We start from the raw sequence: 19,252 nt of genomic DNA, 5'->3' as shown, positions 1-19,252 counted from the left end.
CGCTTTCCTGAGAAATAAGTTGTGCAGTTCCCCTTTAACAACTGTCGGGGGATCCCGATGACCGGGTAGGAAGCCTCTGAGGCCAATTCAGTCCCCTCCCTGGCGAGCTCATAACCAATTATAGGTTGATAAGGTTCGTATTAAATGTGAATTTGTTCTTTGTACACTTAACTCGTTTAATTTACGTACACACAAATATTTTTGAATACACACAAACAGATTTATGTGAATTGAATTATATTCTTAATTTATTGATAATGAATTCAGTTGCCAAGGAAACAAAAACATGCAATATTATTATTTAAAAGCTGTATGTAGGTATGTAATAGTAATTCTCTTTAAGCGTAAAACGTCTTATGGTCAAGGTGTGCAAAGTAACTCTTTCCTTGAGAATCACAAGCAAGCGTTGTAAACGAACCCAATTAGGTTGAGTTAAAAGTTGTTCGCATATATTTACAGTTGCAGACATCAAAAATGTTATGTGGAATCATTTATTTATTGAATTAAATCTACGAGTATAATCAATTATAAAATTTAATAGCTAAGTTACAGCGCTAACTACCAGGGGCTATTGGCTGTGTCGATAATGTAAAAATAGGAGGTTATATATCCTAACGTTTTAGAGTTTTATGTAGGTCGATTGGGTTGTGGTTGTGGGGGTTTAAGAAGGATGATCTAATTCTGTGAACTAGCGGACATGCGAGATATGCTTGACCGTGAGATGTGTGGTGCGATGTTGACAGTCGCTGCTTTGTTGATTACTTAGGCGAATGAGTATCTTAGGTGGCGCCAAGAATGATAGAGGCAATCTTTCGCTGAGAAATTTTAACAAAGTGTATTCTAAAGGGTTGGTGTCGAAATTCTGTATGTACAAAATTCTAAAAACAAAATTCTGCTTTTTAAAAGTCTGCTTTTTTAAAATTCTGCTTTCTAAAATTCTGCTTTCAAAATTCTGTATTAAAATATAATGTTAACAATGTTAAAGAGGTAATGTAATTATTTAATTTATTATTATTATTATTTTTTATTATTATTCGAAATATTATTATTATTTTTTATTATTATTCGAGATATTAAATAAAAAATAATAATAATAATTTTTTCTTCAGTTACGATAGAAGCCACAGTATTTTTGCGTAGAACTTCTTTCGCGTGGGCGGCCTTTGGCCGCGCTTCAAAAAAATAACCCTCATCAGTCCGACTCCGGCTACGCAATCCACAGTATTTTTGCGTAGAACTCTTCTAAAAAAAACGAACAGCTGCGAAGAATTATTAAGAAAAGAAATGAATTAAGTCACACTACATATTTAAAAAGAATTCCAAAAAATATTGTAATTGGCTAAACTAAAATATTGTTATCGCTTAAACATATACATACAGGGTGGCTGATGAATTTTGCTACATTAAGAAACTCAAATAACTTTTTTTTAGTGTATGGAATTCATTTATTTTTTTTCAAGTTGAAGGTCACTAAATTTTATTAAATGTAGCTTAACTAGTTTTAAAAATAATTGAATTTAAATGCCCCCCATGCTCGTTGACACAAGTGCGGCATCTTAGTAAAAAGTTGTTCATTGCTGCTTTGAGAGTTGCGACAGGAATAGCCGCAATTGTTGCCCGAATGGATTGTTTTAGTTCATCCAAATTTGTTGGCTTTGTTTTATAAACTTCTTGTTTACATAAACCCCACAAGAAAAAGTCAGGTGCAGTAAGGTCAGGCGACCGGGGGGGCCAACGAAATTCGGAGTTTCTTGAAATCAGTTTATTGGGAAATTTTCGTCGCAACTCTGTCATAACAGTCTGGGCTATGTGAGACGTTGCCCCATCTTGTTGAAACCACACAGAGTTGAAAGGAATTCTCTTTCGGCGTAGTTCCGGATAGAAAAATTCTTTCAGCATTTTCAAATAACGGTCTCCAGTAACCGTAACGGTGTGACCATTTTCTTCAAAAAAATAAGGCCCGACAATACAGCGTGAAGAAACTGCACACCACACTGTCACGCGAAGAGGATGCAATTCCGTCTCGTGGAGTATCTGTGGGTTAGAAGTACTCCATATTCGACAATTTTGTTTGTTTACATTGCCGTTTAAATCGAAATGGGCCTCATCAGACATGAAAAGGCAGTTTAACATGTTTTGGTCTTCTTCCACCATTTGCAGGATCTTCTAGCAAAATTCCAAGCGAATCGGCAAGTCTGCTGCATTCAGTTTGTTAACCATTTGAATTTTGTAGGGAAATAAGTCTAAATCTTTGTGCATTATTGTTTGCAAAGACTGTCGGCTGATACCAAGTTGAGCAGATAAGCTTCTTGTTGAAACCCTTAGATTGCTTTGTATAGCTGCAGCTACAGCAGCGATCGTTTCCTCCGTCCGAACTGGTGGGTTTCGATGATAAGGCCTTCTTGCGACTGTTCCTTCCTCAGCAAAATTATTCACCAGTCTCATTATGGTCCATCTGCTCGGGGGATCGCCGCCAAACATCCGCCTGTACTCTCTCTGTACCAAAACTACGGACTCCAGTGCGTGATAGCGGCGGACTATCCAAATTCTTGTATGCGTGTCCCAGTTATCCATTTTAATAAATTTTAAAGATCAATCTGCAAATTAAAACAAAAATGGAACAGATAACTTAAAAAGAAAAAAAGTTATTCAATTTTTTTTGGTAGCGGCTTTCATCAGCCACCCTGTATGTATATTTATAGAATAAATGTTTATTTTGTTACTTCTTGTATGACGAAAATCACAAAACTTGAATAAAGCAGAATTCTTCCCATTAAACATGCAGAATTTTGAAAAAGCAGAATTTTAAAAAAACAGAATTTTAAAAAGCAGACTTTTTTTGCAATTTACAGAATTTTGTAATGCAGAATAATGACACGCTCCCTATTCTAAATAATTATTACTTAATTTATAAATACTTATTGCACTGGAACTCAGCATTTTAGTGCTTAACACGTTCGCGGGCACTAAAAATTTTAGGGAGCTGCTAAAATAGACAGGCAATTATTTTTGAAACTAGTTGTAATATCCAAAATCTGTTTATACATATATTATAAAAGTAGTCCGAACATCGTATTGTAAATGTTATATTAAAATACTTAATGAATCAATTGTTCATTACTTTGAAATGTATATTAATTACAAAAACTTAAAGTTACATGAAATTAAATGAACAAAACTTGGCTTTAAAATTTGAATGCTGTAGCATTCACGTCATTTTGCATCACTATAAAAATGAATGCTATAGCATTCACGTCCGCAAACGTGTTAAGGGTCCCAGTGGTCTAGAGCCTGAAAATTTAGGGTATTTTCAGGAATTTTATTTTACAATAAAAAAAATGAAAAACGATATTTAAAATGTTTAACCTTTTTATTTAACTTTTACATACAAAAATGAATTTTTTTTTTTAATTTTAATAATTTAAAAAATGGCGCTGAAGTTGACCCTCCCGAAAATTTGGACCTGGACGGTGTTCTCCATTTTGGCTCTTCGATTTATCTAAAACACAAAAACCAAGAAAATTATTAATCAGTATTCCTGTAGCTATGTACATATGTCCCGTACTAGAATAAAAAAATCTACAAAATGGCGCGGTTTTGAATTTGACAATCTAAAAATCGTTTTTTTTTTCAGTTTTTTAATCAAAAAAATATTAAATAATTGAAATAATAATATGATTATAGTACGGGTGATAGCCATTGAGATTGTCCACATATTAAAATTTCAGACGATTCTGTTGAATAGTTTTTTTTTTTGACAACACCAGGCGGAAAAAGTAGTTTTGAAATAATTGAGTTTAAAGTTTGGAGAGTGGGCGCATAACGAATCTGACTCTACCTGCTAAAACGGCTGTAGAATCGAAAATATTGGGAATATCGATTGAAAATCTAGACCACCGGGACCCCTTAACCGACAAAAAGTTCAAAGCCGACTTCTGTTGTTTTGTCAAAAGATACTATTTTATTCATACATACATACAAACATACATGTATTCATCTATACATCCACTCATGCGTAGGCATAAATCGAGATAAGTATAGTAATTGCAAAATGTGTTTATCTCGAAAGCAAACTTAAAACAATGTATTTATTATTTTTTATGCAAAGCTTTTATCTACTCCCTTTTCATACTACATATGTATGTAGTTACATATGTGTGTAAATATATATGTACTCTAGTAGGTAATTAGAAAGCGAAAACAAAACAGAGTTTATTATTTATTCGAATATAGACAACACACAGAGAAGTTTTTGGTGCTTTTCTCATGGAAGTAGTGTGTAATTTACTGTTAGATTACAAGTGAAGTCCCCTTTGGGTTTACAAATGTACTTACGTATGCACATACGAGTATGTATGGATTTCGTGATATTGCACTTCATATAATTCTTAATTTCCAACGCTAACTGTGCAACTCACGGCGACACACTTTCACGACGTGCGCTCATTTGCGAGTTGAATTCAAGGTTGCTGATCTTAATTGTTTTTCTGAAACAACAAGTCAGTGTACTATTTCAATGAACAAACGTATTTATATAGACGGAAACGGGATTTGCTTTTAGAGCGACTTATTTTCACAAGAGCATTTGTAACTAAACTTCCCTCCGCTTAAGCGATTTTGACCAAATTTAACAAAATGCGCCAGTCGTTTCGTCCTTGTACTAACCGGCGATACTTGAGCACACCAAGTGAAGTCAAGTCTTTCTCCACCTGATATATCCAACTTGACCTTGTTTTTCTCTTTCCACTACGACCACCAGCAGGCACCGTTTCGAATATTTTGATATATTGATCTTTCAGATTTTTATTCGCTGTACTTATTTCAGTTTCGATCGTTGCTCCCGATGGCAGCGTGGCCCTATAGGCACCACTATTCTCTGAAAACCGGAGAGAAAGTCGGGTTGCGAATCTTGTCGAGCTTTTCTTGTGCAGTTGTACGGGTTTCTCTATACGTTAGCTGCAATAAGATGATGATCTGATGTTGTCTCCTATGATGAATTTGGTTTCGGGTTTTTCGATCAGGAGACTGCCACGTAGCTTGATGAATCTTTTTGCAGCTGGAATCCGGTGCTGCAGACTACTCTCATCCGAAGCCTTTATTTTTGTTTTCATTGGAAAGGATTTTCCCGTGGCAGATTCCAAGTCTAGTGCACAAAGCGGCTCTGTGTAACTCATATATACATTTAAACATCGAACTCGTTTCTATTAGGTTTTACTAGAAAATGCAGCAGTGGAAGTCAATAGTTGATAATATCGAAAGTGGGAGCGGTTTTTTTGCTCGATTGCAGTATTTTCTAAATTCATGCTTGGTAAATTTTGGTAGAGTTGGATACCTGATAGAGTTGGTAACCTGATTTCAATGATACGCCCATTTACGCAAGGGGAGATATGACCTTTCCCACTTTCCAATGTTTAAAAAATTGCCCTCATTGTTCCAAATAATACACCGGAGTTTTTAATTGTTTTTGCTCTTTTGTAAAATCAAACAGAGCAAAGCTTGTACAAACCTTTTCTTTGGTATCATCTAAGTATTGTTTGAAAATTAACGATGGCATCGGGAAAAGCTCAACCAGTGGTGTCATATAAAAGGCATTCGAAAGAGGTAAAAAATGATAAGTACATATGTGTGTCTAAGGCCAATATAGGAATTGCCATAAATTGTGTATACCTATGAAGCCGTATAAATTCGTTATAAACTCTTTGTTATGTGCCCGAATAATCTGATTGGATTGTGTTTTGCCCTAGGGAATACTATTAGGAGGTTGAATTAGTTTTAAAGGTGACACATAGATGGCGCTATTTATCACTATTCATGACAAAGCCTCATCCCTAGGCTTTGTTTATCAGTATCTGTCATTTCGCTGAAGTATAAACAACGCAGTGTTTTCGTGCTCCGAGTATGTCAACTTTCGTGCCGTCGAAACGCAATTTGCGGGAAACTTTGCTTTTCTGCTTCAATTTGAAAAAAAATACAGCCCAAGCCCGTGAATTGCTGCAGGAGGCCTACCCAGACCATACTCCGTCGATTTCAACATGTGAGTACTGGTTTCGACGATTCAAAAGTGGTGATTTTCACACCGAAGACAAGGAGCGTCTTGGCCAGCCCAAAAAGTTCGAGGACGCGGAATTGGGGGAATTGGTAAACGAGGACTCGTGCCAAACCCAAGAAGAGCTTGCTGAATCATTGGGCGTTGATAAATCAACCGTTTGCAAGCGTCTAAAAGCGATGGGAATGATCCAAAAGCAAGGACATTGGGTCCCGTACGAGTTGAAGCTGCGCGAAGGGTTTTTTGCATCGGGTGGTGACTGGCGACGAAAAATGGATCCACTACGATAACCCAAAACGCAAAAAATCTAGGGGTTTGCCCGGCCACGCATCAACATCGACGGCCAAGCAGAATATTCACGGCAAGAAAATCATGCTCTGCATTTGGTGGGATCAGGTCGGCGTCGTATATTTTGAGCTGCTCCAACCGGGCGAAACAATCACGGGGGATCGTTACCGACTGCAATTGATGCGTTTAAGCCGGGCATTGAAAGAAAAACGGCCGGAAACGGTAAAAAGGCACGACAAGGTTATTTTGCAACATGACAACGCTCGGCCGCATGTTGCTCCACCTGTCAAAAAATACCTTGGAACGCTTGGCTGGGAATCCCTCCGATTATCATTTGTTCCGGCATATGAGTCTCGATTTGGCGGACCAGTGGTTCTCCTCGTACGAGGCTACCAAAATATGGGTTGAGTCATGGATAGCCAAGCAGCGGCCAGAATTTTGGAGAAACGGCATCCGGAAATTGCCCGAAAGATGGGCGAAAGTTGTAGCTAGCGATGGCCAATACTTCGAATAAAATATTTTGTACCGTTTTTTCACAATAAAGCCCCAAATCTTCGAAAAAAACCTTTAAAACTAATTCAACCTCCCAATAAAAAAGCTAACGCGATCGATAGAACACGCAGAGTTCAGAGCAGCCACTCTCTCGATTCTTACATGCGAAAATGGCTCGAATAATAATTTGCCATGTGAATCTTGAATAAATTGAGTGATCAACAGTTATTTGGTAGAAATGCACTCAGATGCAGATTTGCCATTATTGTCTGCCGAGAAGTTGCCAGTATTAGAAAAAACTACTCTATCATTTGATGTTTTCAGAGAATTTGTTTAAACTGTGCTATATTCAAGTAATGCTTTGTGGACGAGGTGTAACTATTAAATAAGCAGATTGAGCTGCTATAGAAGTAGGCAATCGCGGCCGCCAGTTGTTTCGCGTAAAACCCCCTCCTACAAATGCAGTATCTTTAATTTTTGTGTGGGCCGTTACCCGCATAATTCGCTTGATGCCAAAACAACGCTTCCAAATTGGGGAAATTGACGTAAAAAAAAAAAAAATCTGTTCGCGAAGTTTATAGATCACTGGCGGTATCATCGGTCCTGATTTCTTTCTAAATGAGGAAGTAGCTGCCGTTACGGTGAAAGATAAACGCTATCGAATATATCGCACCCTAAATACAAAAGGGTCACAACTCAAAATGTTCCTTCTGCTCAAATATGAACGAGACGTTATCAATAAAACGGTCCGCGGATGACATATGGCAAAAATAAATTTTTTGTTTTTTGGTAGGACCGTTATAAGCTTACATGGCAAATTTGTCACATAGTTTGTTTTCTGTGCTACTGTAAACAAGTCAAGCGCGAGTGTGGAAAATTTTGAGTTGTGACCCTTTTGTATTTAGGGTGCGATATGTTTCGAATAATGAATCGGCTAAACAACGACAACAATCGATTTTTTTTTTCAATATTAAAGCCATCATTTATTGGACCGCCATACGACCAGATTTATTGGAAAAAGTAGTCAAAAATTGGACTGACCGAAGGGCCATGCGACTCGGGCATATGCCGGATATAATATTAAAAATATAAATGCCATGAAATTTTCAACCAGATTATAATAAAAAAGTCATTCCGATAATATTTCTGTTTTCTATTATCATTTTAAGTTCTCAAGCTCTTAAAAAAACTCCTCATAGTTTAACAAGAAATCAAAATAAAGTGTTTCACATCATCATCCGACTCAAACCTGTCGATCGTGATCGTTTTAATAAATATTATTGTTATTTAAGTAAAAAATATTGAGTTAAAATTTTCGACTGACTTTATTGCGTTGTCATATAGCAACATTAGACACCTAATCGCATACGAATATGTAATGACCACGTCTGGGGAAAGTTGGTTAATGACCAAACAAACGATTATGAGTTTTTGACGGCTTCACATAGTTTCAGATTCTAAAACTGTAATGCCATCAGTCTCAGGTGAAGAAAACTTGTTTGCAATTGCTTAAAGAAATTAAAAAAAAATATTTCGAATGAATGATTTATGAAAATATGTATGTGGCTAATTTTAAATAAAAAACGTTTCAGGAAATCTAACGAACTTTGATAAGAAAAGTTTATCTGGTTCGTTAAACACCTTTTCCCAGATGTGGCCATATATTTGGGTGGTTGAAATTAAAATATGCAGGCGTGGGGTATGGGCAAAGCTCCTTCAGTTGCAGATTTTGATGAGCTACACCTCGTAACTGAATTTAAAGACAAATGCGCATCAGCAGGAAGTTACATCATCGCATCAAGCGCTGCACAGCATCATTCACATAGGTACATGCATATTTGTAAGTGTTTGTGCGTTTGTGTGTCTGCGTCTTGACTTAAGAAATTTAAGTATCTATTCCATTATTTAAATATTTGCGCTTGTAACTAGACGAGTTAACTAAATCGAGTCTAATATTTGTGAGCGTTGTAGGCGTTGTCGTGTTTTAGCACCGACCGCTGCCTCTTCAATTCGTCGTTGACTTTTATTTATTAACTTTTATTTGCTCGTACAAACTGGTGTATGCACTAAGCGCCAGCGGAACTAACATTAAAGTGTGACGCGCATTGAGAGTGTGGAAGCCCTAAACGAGTAGAGGGAACCGCGCGTGTATTTATGTGTGTGAAGACCAAAATTATAGACGTCTGAGTGACATCCCAAAAATACAAGAAAAAAAAGTGACAAGAAGTGAAAGTTTGTAGTGATTACAAAAAGTTGTGAAATTAAAGATCATTTTTGTATCAGTTTCAAAATTAAGTTTAGTGGAAACGAATACTGGAATGTAAATAAATTTGAGTAAAAAAGAGGTAATTAAGTATGTCAGTGGCAATTACAATATTTTTTATGTGTTTGCCTGTGAATATATAATTTTTTTCAACTATCTTAACTAATCAATAAGTTGCTTATCTTTCGCTATAGGACGCTCGCATACGCTCTTTCGCACTCAACTCGGGCTTTAAAAATCAAACTTAATGCACTCACACGCTCGCTCGCCTTTCTTAAGCTTTAAGGAGCGCCTCCATTAACCAACGCAAGAAGAGATCTCTAGTACAACGAACAATGCTTAGCTAAAGGACAAATCAAGTGGAGGGGGGCCACAGAAAGCGCTGCTTGCTGCCCCTGGTGCCGCATATTTGTCTGTCATATTTAATAGCACTTTTCACTCTTGTACTACTGTATTGATTTTTGCTTAATTAATTTGTTTATATGTCTATGTTTTTTTCGTATTTACATTTTGTTTCTTAAACACACCTTAAATGCATCGTCTCGAAAGTTTTGCCCACATTGCTCACCATAAGCACCAAAATTGAAAACAAAAAAATCAAAACCAAAAAAAAAAAAACGTTATTTTGCTCTGTAATTTTTCTTTTATAATAAAGTTCGGTTGCTTTTGCTAATAATTTCCATTAGTTTTCTTTATATTCTTAATTAATGGCATTGCGTTAATTTTCAGCGCTCCGACTATTTTACCAGACATCGCGGTTGAAATGCTGCTAGCACGAGTTGCATGAACAACTGTTATCCGTAAGAGTGCCGCCAACAAACGTCAATAAGTGGATGCACCCGAAAGCATTTAGTGTTAGAATGCCCGATCGACGGCCAACAAGTCTACATCCGTTGGATGTGGAGCGACTGCTTGGCATTTTTCTAGCGCTTATCGTGCTCGCACCTTTTGCGGCAGCCTGCTCCAGCCGTGCCATACAGAAGCCACCATCGCCGCCTTTGCCAACTGCAGGAGCAGTTGAAGTTCCCACCACGTCACGCCCCAACATCACATTCCCCATTTACAGTTGCCCGCCCACTTACGCCGCCTGGTACTGCTTGAATGATGCCACCTGTTTTACCGTTGAAATCCACAATGAAATTCTCTACAACTGTGAGTGCGCCGCTGGCTTTATGGGTCCACGTTGTGAGTACAAAGAAATCGACGGCTCATATTTGCCAACAAGACAGCGTGCCATGCTCGAAACCGCCAGCATTGCGAGTGGTGCCACATTGGCTTTGCTCGTGGTTGTTATACTGTGTCTGATGTGGTATATTCGCTACGACAAGCAACGCCAAAAGCTGAATGAGAGCGCCGAGATGGCTCACGACAACGAAGGCCTCGACGAAGTGGATGGTATGACGCGTTTGCCGGAACGTCGACCCTTCGGTGAACATCATTACAAAACGCTGCCACTGGCGGCTGCCTTTAAACGATAACTTACGTAAATAGTCGATTAAGGATGAAGTATAGTCCAAATATGATGGGCAGCTAACTGGAAAACTGGCGTCTAAACGAATTGTTGGAAATTCAAATTCCAGATTACTACGCTAATGGCTACTAGGATTACTAAGAATAATGACGATAAGCGCAAAAAAGACAGAGAAATACAATGAAAGACATTGTGCCGCTTTTTAATACCATTTGATTCACCCAAATCTAGTTACTTGTTTGTTTCTTTTATAATCAAACCGATGGCAACCACAAATTCCTCAGAAGATTTGTATACCAGATTTTAATGAACTTGCACACACTTAATAAAGAGGTTGCATTGACTGAAAATACGTATATGTATGTACATTAGGGTGCTTTACTATCCATACGAAAAACATCGGTACTGTTTTTCTACCGAAACTATAAAATTTATTATATTTTAAGACTTCTGCCAAAAAATGTCGGAAATATATTAAGATTCACGTAAGCTGGACTGGCCGAAAGTATCTACAAACGAGGTTGTTGTTGTTGTAACAACATAAACATTCACCGTACATTTACGGGAAATGCTGCTGAAGTGACAGTCCTTGGCCGGATATAGATCCGTGTCGTGCCGTTTACGTAGAACCGACTGTCGCGGGAGCATACCTACAAAAGTCTTATTATTTTGCCTACGTTTTTTAATTTAACACTTTTAGGATTTTTATGCTTAAAGCTGTGTAAGTTTCTATTATGTAAATTATTTTTTTGGCAAAAATATTTTTAAAAACTAATTTTATTAATAAAATGCGTTATTTTGAGCTATTTTCAAATCGGTTTAGTTCACGTAAATCTTTTTTAAATAAAATATTTAAGTATTTTTTTCGATATATTTTGGCAAAAATATTAAAATATAATAAATCTCCAAATGCCGGTCGAAAAATCACAATTTTCTTTCGGGTGTGCCCTAATATACGTATGTATGTACTGACGCAATGTTTCATATACATAAATCTCCATGTGTCAAAATGTCAATATATATATGTATGTGCATGTAATTACTAAATATGACCATCAAATATGTATTAGAAATAATAGTATAGAAAGATGACTTCGTCACAGTATGCACAAATCCTCTGAGGAAAAGTTTGCGTCTAATTATCGCTGATAAGTAAACTTATATTAATGTATGCTAAGTAAAAAATATCTCAATCAAGTGTTAAGTGTACGCGCGCAGTTTACTCACCAAATGTTGCCTTTTTAATGTTTAAAGAAAAACCCGATTACAACCGATTAATAGGAGACTTATTGTAAAAGAACGTGGAAATTGACATGCATTGTTGACATCAAACAAAAATTGCTATTTTAATAATTTACAACGACTACTATTTATTATTAATTCTACTGACGTATCACACAAAAAGTATTAAATTGTAATAAATATTAGATAAACACTTAAAATAGAGTAGTTTGATTGTTTCATTATTTTCAATTTATGCAACTGAAATGGTCGCATAAATATTTACTTTGGCTTTTTGCAAAATTCTTAAATAGTTTAAAACTGTTTCTTCATAGTTGATTATATTTCCTTGCACTCACTACGAAATTTCCTTGCAGCTTGAATTCGTCAACATCCATCCGACTCACGCAATCGGTCGACAGGATGCCGGATAATCAACAGGCCCCACCTTCGTCGCATGGAGAGGAGCTTGGCCCGCCTAAAGCAGACTTTAGCGCCCCTCCTCCCTATGAGCTTACCAACAATGGGGGCACGGTCATCGGCACTCCACAGCAGCAATTACAACAGCAAAATTCATCACCACAGCAGCCACCGCCCGTGCTACAGGTGTCGCTACCGCCAATCAACGCATCAACGCCAGGTGGCGTAATGATGGTCACTGGCGATGTGCCAATAATGCAGCACGCGGCCAAACTGCCCACATATGAAGAGGTACAGATGGAGAAATCGCTGAATGGGGAGCTGCCGCCCCCATTTATGAACGCACACGTGCTGCAACCACCGCCTTTGCCTCCACCAAATCCGCTGCTGGCTCATATACGTGACGGCGTTGGCAATATGCCGGGTGCCGGCACAAACTCTGTTGGCACATCGCCAGCTCTTACATTCATCGCCATCGATGCGTCTGAGGCTGAGAATTTGACTAGCACCACCGACAACAGTCTGCTTGGCACCGATATTATGTTTATAATGGCCTTTATGGTGGCATTTCTCTTCAACTGGATCGGCTTCTTGATGCTCACCTGCTTTTGTCACACTATCGCTGCACGATATGGTGCACTATCTGGGTTCGGCTTGTCGCTGGCCAAGTGGACGCTCATTGTTAAGAACTCCACCGAACTGGCATCGCATGAGAACTCCTGGCTGTGGTGGCTTATCATGGCGTTTGGCTTCTTAATTTGTGTGCGCGCGCTTATTCAGTATGTGTCCATCAAACGCACTTGGCGATTGCTCTCGACTTCGGCGCAGGAGCGTTTGCTTTTCTTCTATTAGGAGGGCGTCAATGGTGCAATACATTTGTGGTGCTTGCAATAAAGCATGCAAAGACGTTTACCCTCTTTTTTTTTGCTTACTTTAAATTAGCTTGTTTTTGTTCTTTTTGCAACGTAGAATATTTGTATATAATATAAAACAATAATAATAATGGGGTTATGTGTTTATAGGTTAGAGACGTTGTCAAAAATATGCATATGTATGTAGAGCTTTGCATAGAGATGTGAGAGTCGGAATTGCACGCGAAAAATATAACTATTGGCAATTTTTTTCATCCAACATTTCGTTTGGAATTTTACTATGCAACGCAGGTAAATGTTTTAAAAAAGCGCACCTTCTGTAGTCTTGAGAAAAGGAAATTAATTTATCGCTTCTAACGCAGAAATTACAAAAATTATGGACCGTATTTTTGTAAATCAGTTTTTGTACACGCACGAGCAGCAGAAAATAATTATAACGAAAGCAGACGTCTTTCTGTTGTCTGCATTTCCTCACAATTGGTAGTAGTATTTTAGCACTGGAGGTACTTAAGATGCCATTTTATAAGAATTTTACTTTAAACGTTTTGTAACCTTTGCGATTACATAGTTGATTAATAAATTTCTAGTGCCCACTTTATATCTGTTCCACAAACCAAATACAATCAACATTATTGTTTTTACTATTATCTATATGAGTGTGTATTGTGAACGTAATTACAAACACTATGAGTTTATTTCAAATAAATATATTGGAAATAAATACCCGTCCGTTGTTTCACAATATTTATTTATTTAAAATTACAAAAATAACACTTCCATATGTTATAGAAAACAATATACGAACGTTGAAATCAAAGAAACATGTAATACAAGTAATGAAGATGGTAAGCGAATTGGATGTGTGCAAATCGAACTATGTGTGTACTCCAGGTGCGACTGGCTTGCGAATTGCGCGCCGTTGTTATTACATGAAGGTGATTTTAGTGCGCGCCATGTTAACTTGCCACACGTTCAGCTCCTCGTAGTCTCCAATGCATTTGTCCACTTGATCCGGTTTGAAGCCTTTGGTTGTGCAGCGATCAATGACATCTGCGATTTTAACGGTATTATTAGAGCCGGCCAGCTCACGTACAACAGCGAATATTTTGTCCGATGTGTTAGGGACACTGCAGAGAGAGAACGTTTGAATTATGATTCAAGTAAAATGTGAATAATTTCATGATTAATGCATGCAAATTACAGGGCTCGCCATCTATCGTTACGGATTTGAACTAGGTATTATTTGAAGAATGGTAACACTTAGCTGGCATCTGATTTGACAGAAATTTAGTTTTAATCTTCCGCTGAACGAAAATGGTTGTGTATACGCTCAAAGAACGCTGGGAAATATTGCGACATTACTTTGAAAATCATGGTAATGTTGCAGAATGTGCAGAACGTATGTGCGTTACTTTGCGAAAAAAGTAAGAGAAACTGGGTTGCTTATTGACAAACCATCGCGTGACCGACCAAAAACCGTACGTACACCCGAAAATATTGTTGCTGTGGCCGAGAGTGTTCGTGAATCACCAGGAACATCAGTTCAACGTCGTTCTCAACAATTGGACATGTCATAGCTGTCATACAGCCGCATACAATCGAAAATGTCGCACTTGTTACGTTAAAGCGTAACAACTTAAAATTTCCAAATTTTAGTTTTTTGCAAGAAAACAATGTACAGTGGTCATCTCTACCCACTGTAAAAATCGTTCAGTGGTTTGTCTAGTCTTCCGTTAAAAAACCGTTATGACTCTCTCTTTGTTTTCAGAATGACTTCTTTTGTCTCAACTAAAGAGTTACATTTTTAGTTGTCTCCAAGTGTTTGAACAAATTTGTGTCACATAAAGTGTAACATTTTCAATTGTGCCTGTTTACAACCAAACGGTTTGTTTAAGTTACGTGTTATTTTTTCAGTTAAACAGAGACAACTCAAAATAACACCACTAAGTGTATACAAAAATTTCAGGAAAAGAGTAACAACTCAAAAATTTGTCATTTTAGCGCAACTACTAAACAAATAAGAATGAAACAAACGTTATATTGTTTGTAATGATATTTTCGTGCAATTACATATTTTTTTCCTTGTAATATATTATTAATATTTACGGAAACAGTTTTTCGTCTCTACTGAAAATGTTCAGATTTTGAGTTGTTACGCTTTAACGTGACAAGTGCGATGTGTTGAAAAATTGGGATGGTGCATGGCTAGCCGAGGCAGCCATATGATTGAAGTTGTGTTCAATCATTAACCGGAATGATTGTACTTCAAAATAAAAAAAACAGTTTGGAAAAATATTGAGTAGTTTCTTTTGTAATTCCGTAAAGTTATATGGCGGACCCTATATATTTAGATGGATCATAAAGATGCCGCTGTCACGTTATTTTAAGTCGTAAGTCGGTTAAATAAATGAGTAGAGAACCTGAAATCACAACCTACTTTTTTTTAACAACCTAAGTATTGAGCCTTTCAAAGTTTACCATATACATATATTATAACAATACGTACCTCACCTTTGCTAATATCCCAGTTATGTATTGTATTAACCAAACAATAAACTATTAATTTCAAGGTTGTTCCGAAAATGCGCAATACTTGAAAGGCTTCTACTGAACTGAAGTGTTTGCTTGTAGTTAAATTCTAAATCATTCCCTATTCAACTTATATTTTATCTACACTACGCTTTTACAGAACAAAAGGGCACACCACAAGAAGACGTTATAGCACCTGTGACTCTCAATACAAGATATCCCACAAAAATGCATTAAAAAAATTGCAAACCCCACCTAAAACGTCTTTAACAATGACACTATAAATATTAGTGATATGTCTATTTTGGGTGTGAATTTCACAGGCATCTATTTTTTTCAATACTTACTGTCCTTTTTGGTGCTCATGTAACTGATTCAAAGAATCCTTTGACATTTCCAAGAGGCGTAGCGCTTCTGCCACGTCATCCTTCTCCACCTTATCCGATAAACGTAGGCGTGCCAGTGCAGTAGACAAACGTAAAATTCCCAACAGATTACGAGCCGATGTAAAGGTCATATCCTTTTGATTTCTCGCTTCACGACGCAATTCCACATACGCACCAACGATGTATTCTGTCAACTCATCGGGTATAGTGGGATTTTTGCGCTTGCAAAGATTAATGTAACGACGCATAAGATTCATGTCGAGCGCTTTGACACGTGTCGGTGGCTGCTTATTGTGGCTATGCACGTAAGTTATGTGCTTAGCTAAACGTAAATCATTGTCCCGATCCGGTTTATCCTGCATTAACCAAAGCAAGTCGAAACGCGACAAAAGCGCGGCTGGCAATTGTATGTTTTGTTCAACTGTGCGACGTGGATTGTAGCGTCCAAAAGCTGGATTGGCAGCTGCCAATATCGAGACGCGCGCATTCAATGTAGTCATAATGCCAGCTTTGGCAATAGAAATCGTTTGTTGTTCCATGACTTCGTGTATAGCTGTGCGGTCGTGGTCCGCCATTTTGTCGAACTCGTCGATGCAGCACACACCTTGATCGGCAAGTACGAGTGCGCCACCCTCGAGCATCATTTCGCCCGTTAGAGGATCTTTCATTACAGCAGCCGTCAAACCAACACCGGAAGAGCCACGGCCGGTGGTGTATTGCGATCGTATCGCAAGACGACTTATATAGCTGAGAAGTTGTGATTTGGCCACACCGGGGTCGCCCATTAGGCAGATGTTTATATTACCACGTATACGCATACCATCTGGACGCTTATCAACACCGCCTACTAAAAGTAGCAGCAACGCCTTCTTCACATCCAAATGACCATAGATTTCAGGTGCTAAACTGGTAGCAAGGCGTTCGTAGAAATCATCCTGAGCCAGTTCTTGCAACTCTTCAGCCGTAAGTTCAGATTCTTGGTCACTTTCCTCGTCATTTTTATTTATGCAAACAATGCGCTATATAAAAAATTATCTGTATAAATATAAGGGTATGCATACATATATTCAGGATACTCCATCAATACTTGTGACACGAGAATTTTCGTTTCCACGACAGTCGGTTCTACTTAACCGGAACGACCCGGATTTATATGCGGTCAAGGACTGTCACTTCAGCACCATTCTCCATATACATATATGTATGGGGAATGTTTATGATGCTACAACAACAGAATATTGAACAACTTTGGTTCATTTTAGAAACGTCTCCGCAGCAAAATTTTAACCATGGAGCGGTACACAGCCGCAGAACGTGCACAAATCGTGAAATTTTATTCTATGCACCGGCGAAATACAACCTTTGCATGATGTTTGTCACTGTTTGTTGGTGTTTTGTGTGCGCTACGAATTCAACCATGCCCTAATATGTCGAGTGTGAGGATGTCGAAGGCAATAAAGTAACCATCAATGGTATGATTTCTAACAATGATCAGAGAATTTGCAGCCATTCATCGAGGAACACCAGTTGGGAGGATTACAGGTTTCCGTAGGATGTCACATAATGTCGTACGGCGTGCGCACGATGAATTTACTCGAGATTATGTCCCTGTTGTTGTTGTAGCAGCATAAACATTCCCCATACTTACATACGGGGAATGCTGCTGGAGTGACAGTCCTTGGCCCTATATAAATCCGGGTCGTTTCGGTAACGTAGAACCGACTGTAGTGGAAACGAGATAATGTCTCTCTTTAGTTTCGATTGACTCCTCGACAACGCCAGACTTATTCCTATTAGGCTTCTCGAAGGGAATGCTGTACACAAATAAACCTTAAACACTCGACTCTTTTTAATGGCAATATTCGCGAGTAAAGGGACGCCATAACTCCAGAAAGACTTCAAAATGTCATGGAAATCGCAGAAAAAAGAGCCGATACGTGCGTCACTGGTAATGGTGACCAGTTTTTCGATCTTGTGTCCCGTCATTGAAATAATGATTTGCATTATATTGAATAAAATACCGAAATCGAAATTCATGCATTTTCACTAAATTATCTGTAGTCTTGTGTGTCACGTATAGACGGAATACCCTGTACGTATAACAACGCAATATACTTACATAAGCCTGTAGGAAGGTCTCCGATAGGAGGCCCTGAATTATTTGTCGGAAACCAGATCGAATTAATGGCAAAAAGACTCCCGAAATCAAAACATGATCACCAGGTTGTGCCATGCGCGTCACTTCACCACGGCACATAATAGTCATGGTGCGTGGTATATGTCCGACGGGCACTTGATCGCTATGCTCTTGTATTTTAATTTCTTGAAACTTGACGAATTTGGATCCTCGTGTTTGCAAATACAAACGACCGCCAGCTTTGTTCACCCGGCAATCATCAGAGGGACAATCTTGCACAGGAATAAAAGAAAGTGAATTCACAGGCTGGTAGGTCTCAGAGCCGCAACGATCACAAGTGTACGTAGCCACAACCATCATTGGCTTGACTTCAGTGCAGCGAGTCACAATGCCACGTACCGTTACCAATCTACCGATATGTTCCGCTTTAATTTCCCGTATGGATTGCGCCTTCTCATTAGAGTGTGGCTTGAACGCCACTTCACTGCAAATATGAATTAACAATAACATCAGAATCTCAAAAAATAACTATTTTCCCCGCTTACAATCGTTTCATCAACTCAGGTGGAAAGTTGTTACGTTGATCATGTTGTTCCATTGGATTGCGTGTGCGCGATTCCATCAGCAAACGATGCTCAATGTACACGTCCAATGCATCTTTGGCAGTGACCTCGCGCTCTTTGAAGCTAGGCAGCAATTCGGCTATGGCGTCGCTAAACATGGCCGCATAGCGACGACTATTGGAAATTATGGCTTCTGCAAGCTCTTCATTGAACTCCGATATATGATCAAGATCTATGGTAATGAGTATCTGTTCGCGATGAGCAATCTTTACGAGTTGATTTGCGTAAACAAAGTGTTTCTTGCCCGTATTGTCTTCCTTGCAAAACTCAGACAGAAAAGTCTTCACCGATTCTGTTAATTTGTTTGGATGTCTAAAAATCGTGTTTAAAGAAATTTCCAGTGTACTCACCCTTATCTTGTGCATAATCACGTCGTGGCATTTTTGTTAGTTATATTTTTGCTGTTTATAATTAAATAAAACGAATCGGTGTAATCAAATATATTCTTCGCCAGCCAAACAACACACTTTTTGTCCAATTGGTTTGTTTATTTGGCGCCAAAAG

The 19,252-nt window shown here is 38.1% G+C and overlaps 3 protein-coding genes across 9 annotated transcripts in view; 2 read left to right on the top strand and 1 right to left on the bottom strand.

The window, feature by feature from the left end:
• LOC129240617 (protein spitz) overlaps positions 1 to 10,583 on the top strand; it is a 20,592-nt gene extending 10,009 nt beyond the window's left edge. Inside the window, exons 1-3 of one of the 3 annotated variants that reach the window (XM_054876535.1) lie at positions 8,737 to 9,171; positions 9,284 to 9,500; positions 9,819 to 10,583. In XM_054876535.1, coding sequence (XP_054732510.1) covers positions 9,923 to 10,567 — 645 coding nt within the window. In that variant the 5' untranslated portion in view covers positions 8,737 to 9,171; positions 9,284 to 9,500; positions 9,819 to 9,922 and the 3' untranslated portion in view covers positions 10,568 to 10,583. Of the gene's footprint in view, positions 1 to 8,736; positions 9,172 to 9,283; positions 9,501 to 9,818 lie in introns of those variants that run through there. The other 2 variants (XM_054876536.1, XM_054876534.1) reach the window with 2 other exon arrangements.
• The window catches only part of LOC129240616 (NEDD4 family-interacting protein 1-like), a 23,834-nt gene extending 10,017 nt beyond the window's left edge, over positions 1 to 13,817 (top strand). The window contains exons 1-2 of one of the 5 annotated variants that reach the window (XM_054876532.1): positions 11,638 to 11,728; positions 12,159 to 13,817. In XM_054876532.1, coding sequence (XP_054732507.1) covers positions 12,205 to 13,053 — 849 coding nt within the window. In that variant the 5' untranslated portion in view covers positions 11,638 to 11,728; positions 12,159 to 12,204 and the 3' untranslated portion in view covers positions 13,054 to 13,817. Of the gene's footprint in view, positions 1 to 11,637; positions 11,767 to 11,850; positions 11,975 to 12,158 lie in introns of those variants that run through there. The other 4 variants (XM_054876531.1, XM_054876530.1, XM_054876529.1 and 1 more) reach the window with 4 other exon arrangements.
• On the bottom strand, positions 13,805 to 19,252 carry LOC129240614 (DNA replication licensing factor Mcm7). Its single transcript, XM_054876527.1, has 5 exons — positions 19,099 to 19,252; positions 18,671 to 19,040; positions 18,108 to 18,609; positions 15,950 to 17,007; positions 13,805 to 14,200 (listed from the first exon to the last, which is right to left on the bottom strand). The coding sequence occupies exons 1-5, from the start codon at positions 19,127 to 19,129 to the stop codon at positions 13,999 to 14,001; spliced, it is 2,163 nt and encodes a 720-aa protein (XP_054732502.1). The 5' UTR covers positions 19,130 to 19,252; the 3' UTR covers positions 13,805 to 13,998.

The sequence above is a fragment of the Anastrepha obliqua genome, chromosome 3 (genome assembly GCF_027943255.1).
Source record: "Anastrepha obliqua isolate idAnaObli1 chromosome 3, idAnaObli1_1.0, whole genome shotgun sequence".
Classification (NCBI taxonomy): domain Eukaryota; kingdom Metazoa; phylum Arthropoda; class Insecta; order Diptera; family Tephritidae; genus Anastrepha; species Anastrepha obliqua.
This window is presented reverse-complemented; position numbering and strand designations above follow the sequence as displayed.

Bases quoted from the DNA above. Each gene is read 5' to 3' on its own strand.
- LOC129240614 (XM_054876527.1), bottom strand. From the start codon at position 19,129: ATGCCACGACGTGATTATGCACAAGATAAGG. The intron at 19,041-19,098 runs GTGAGTACACTG...ACAAATTAACAG, and splicing joins TGATTATGCACAAGATAAGG to AATCGGTGAAGACTTTTCTG. The intron at 18,610-18,670 runs GTAAGCGGGGAA...TCATATTTGCAG, and splicing joins CCTGAGTTGATGAAACGATT to TGAAGTGGCGTTCAAGCCAC.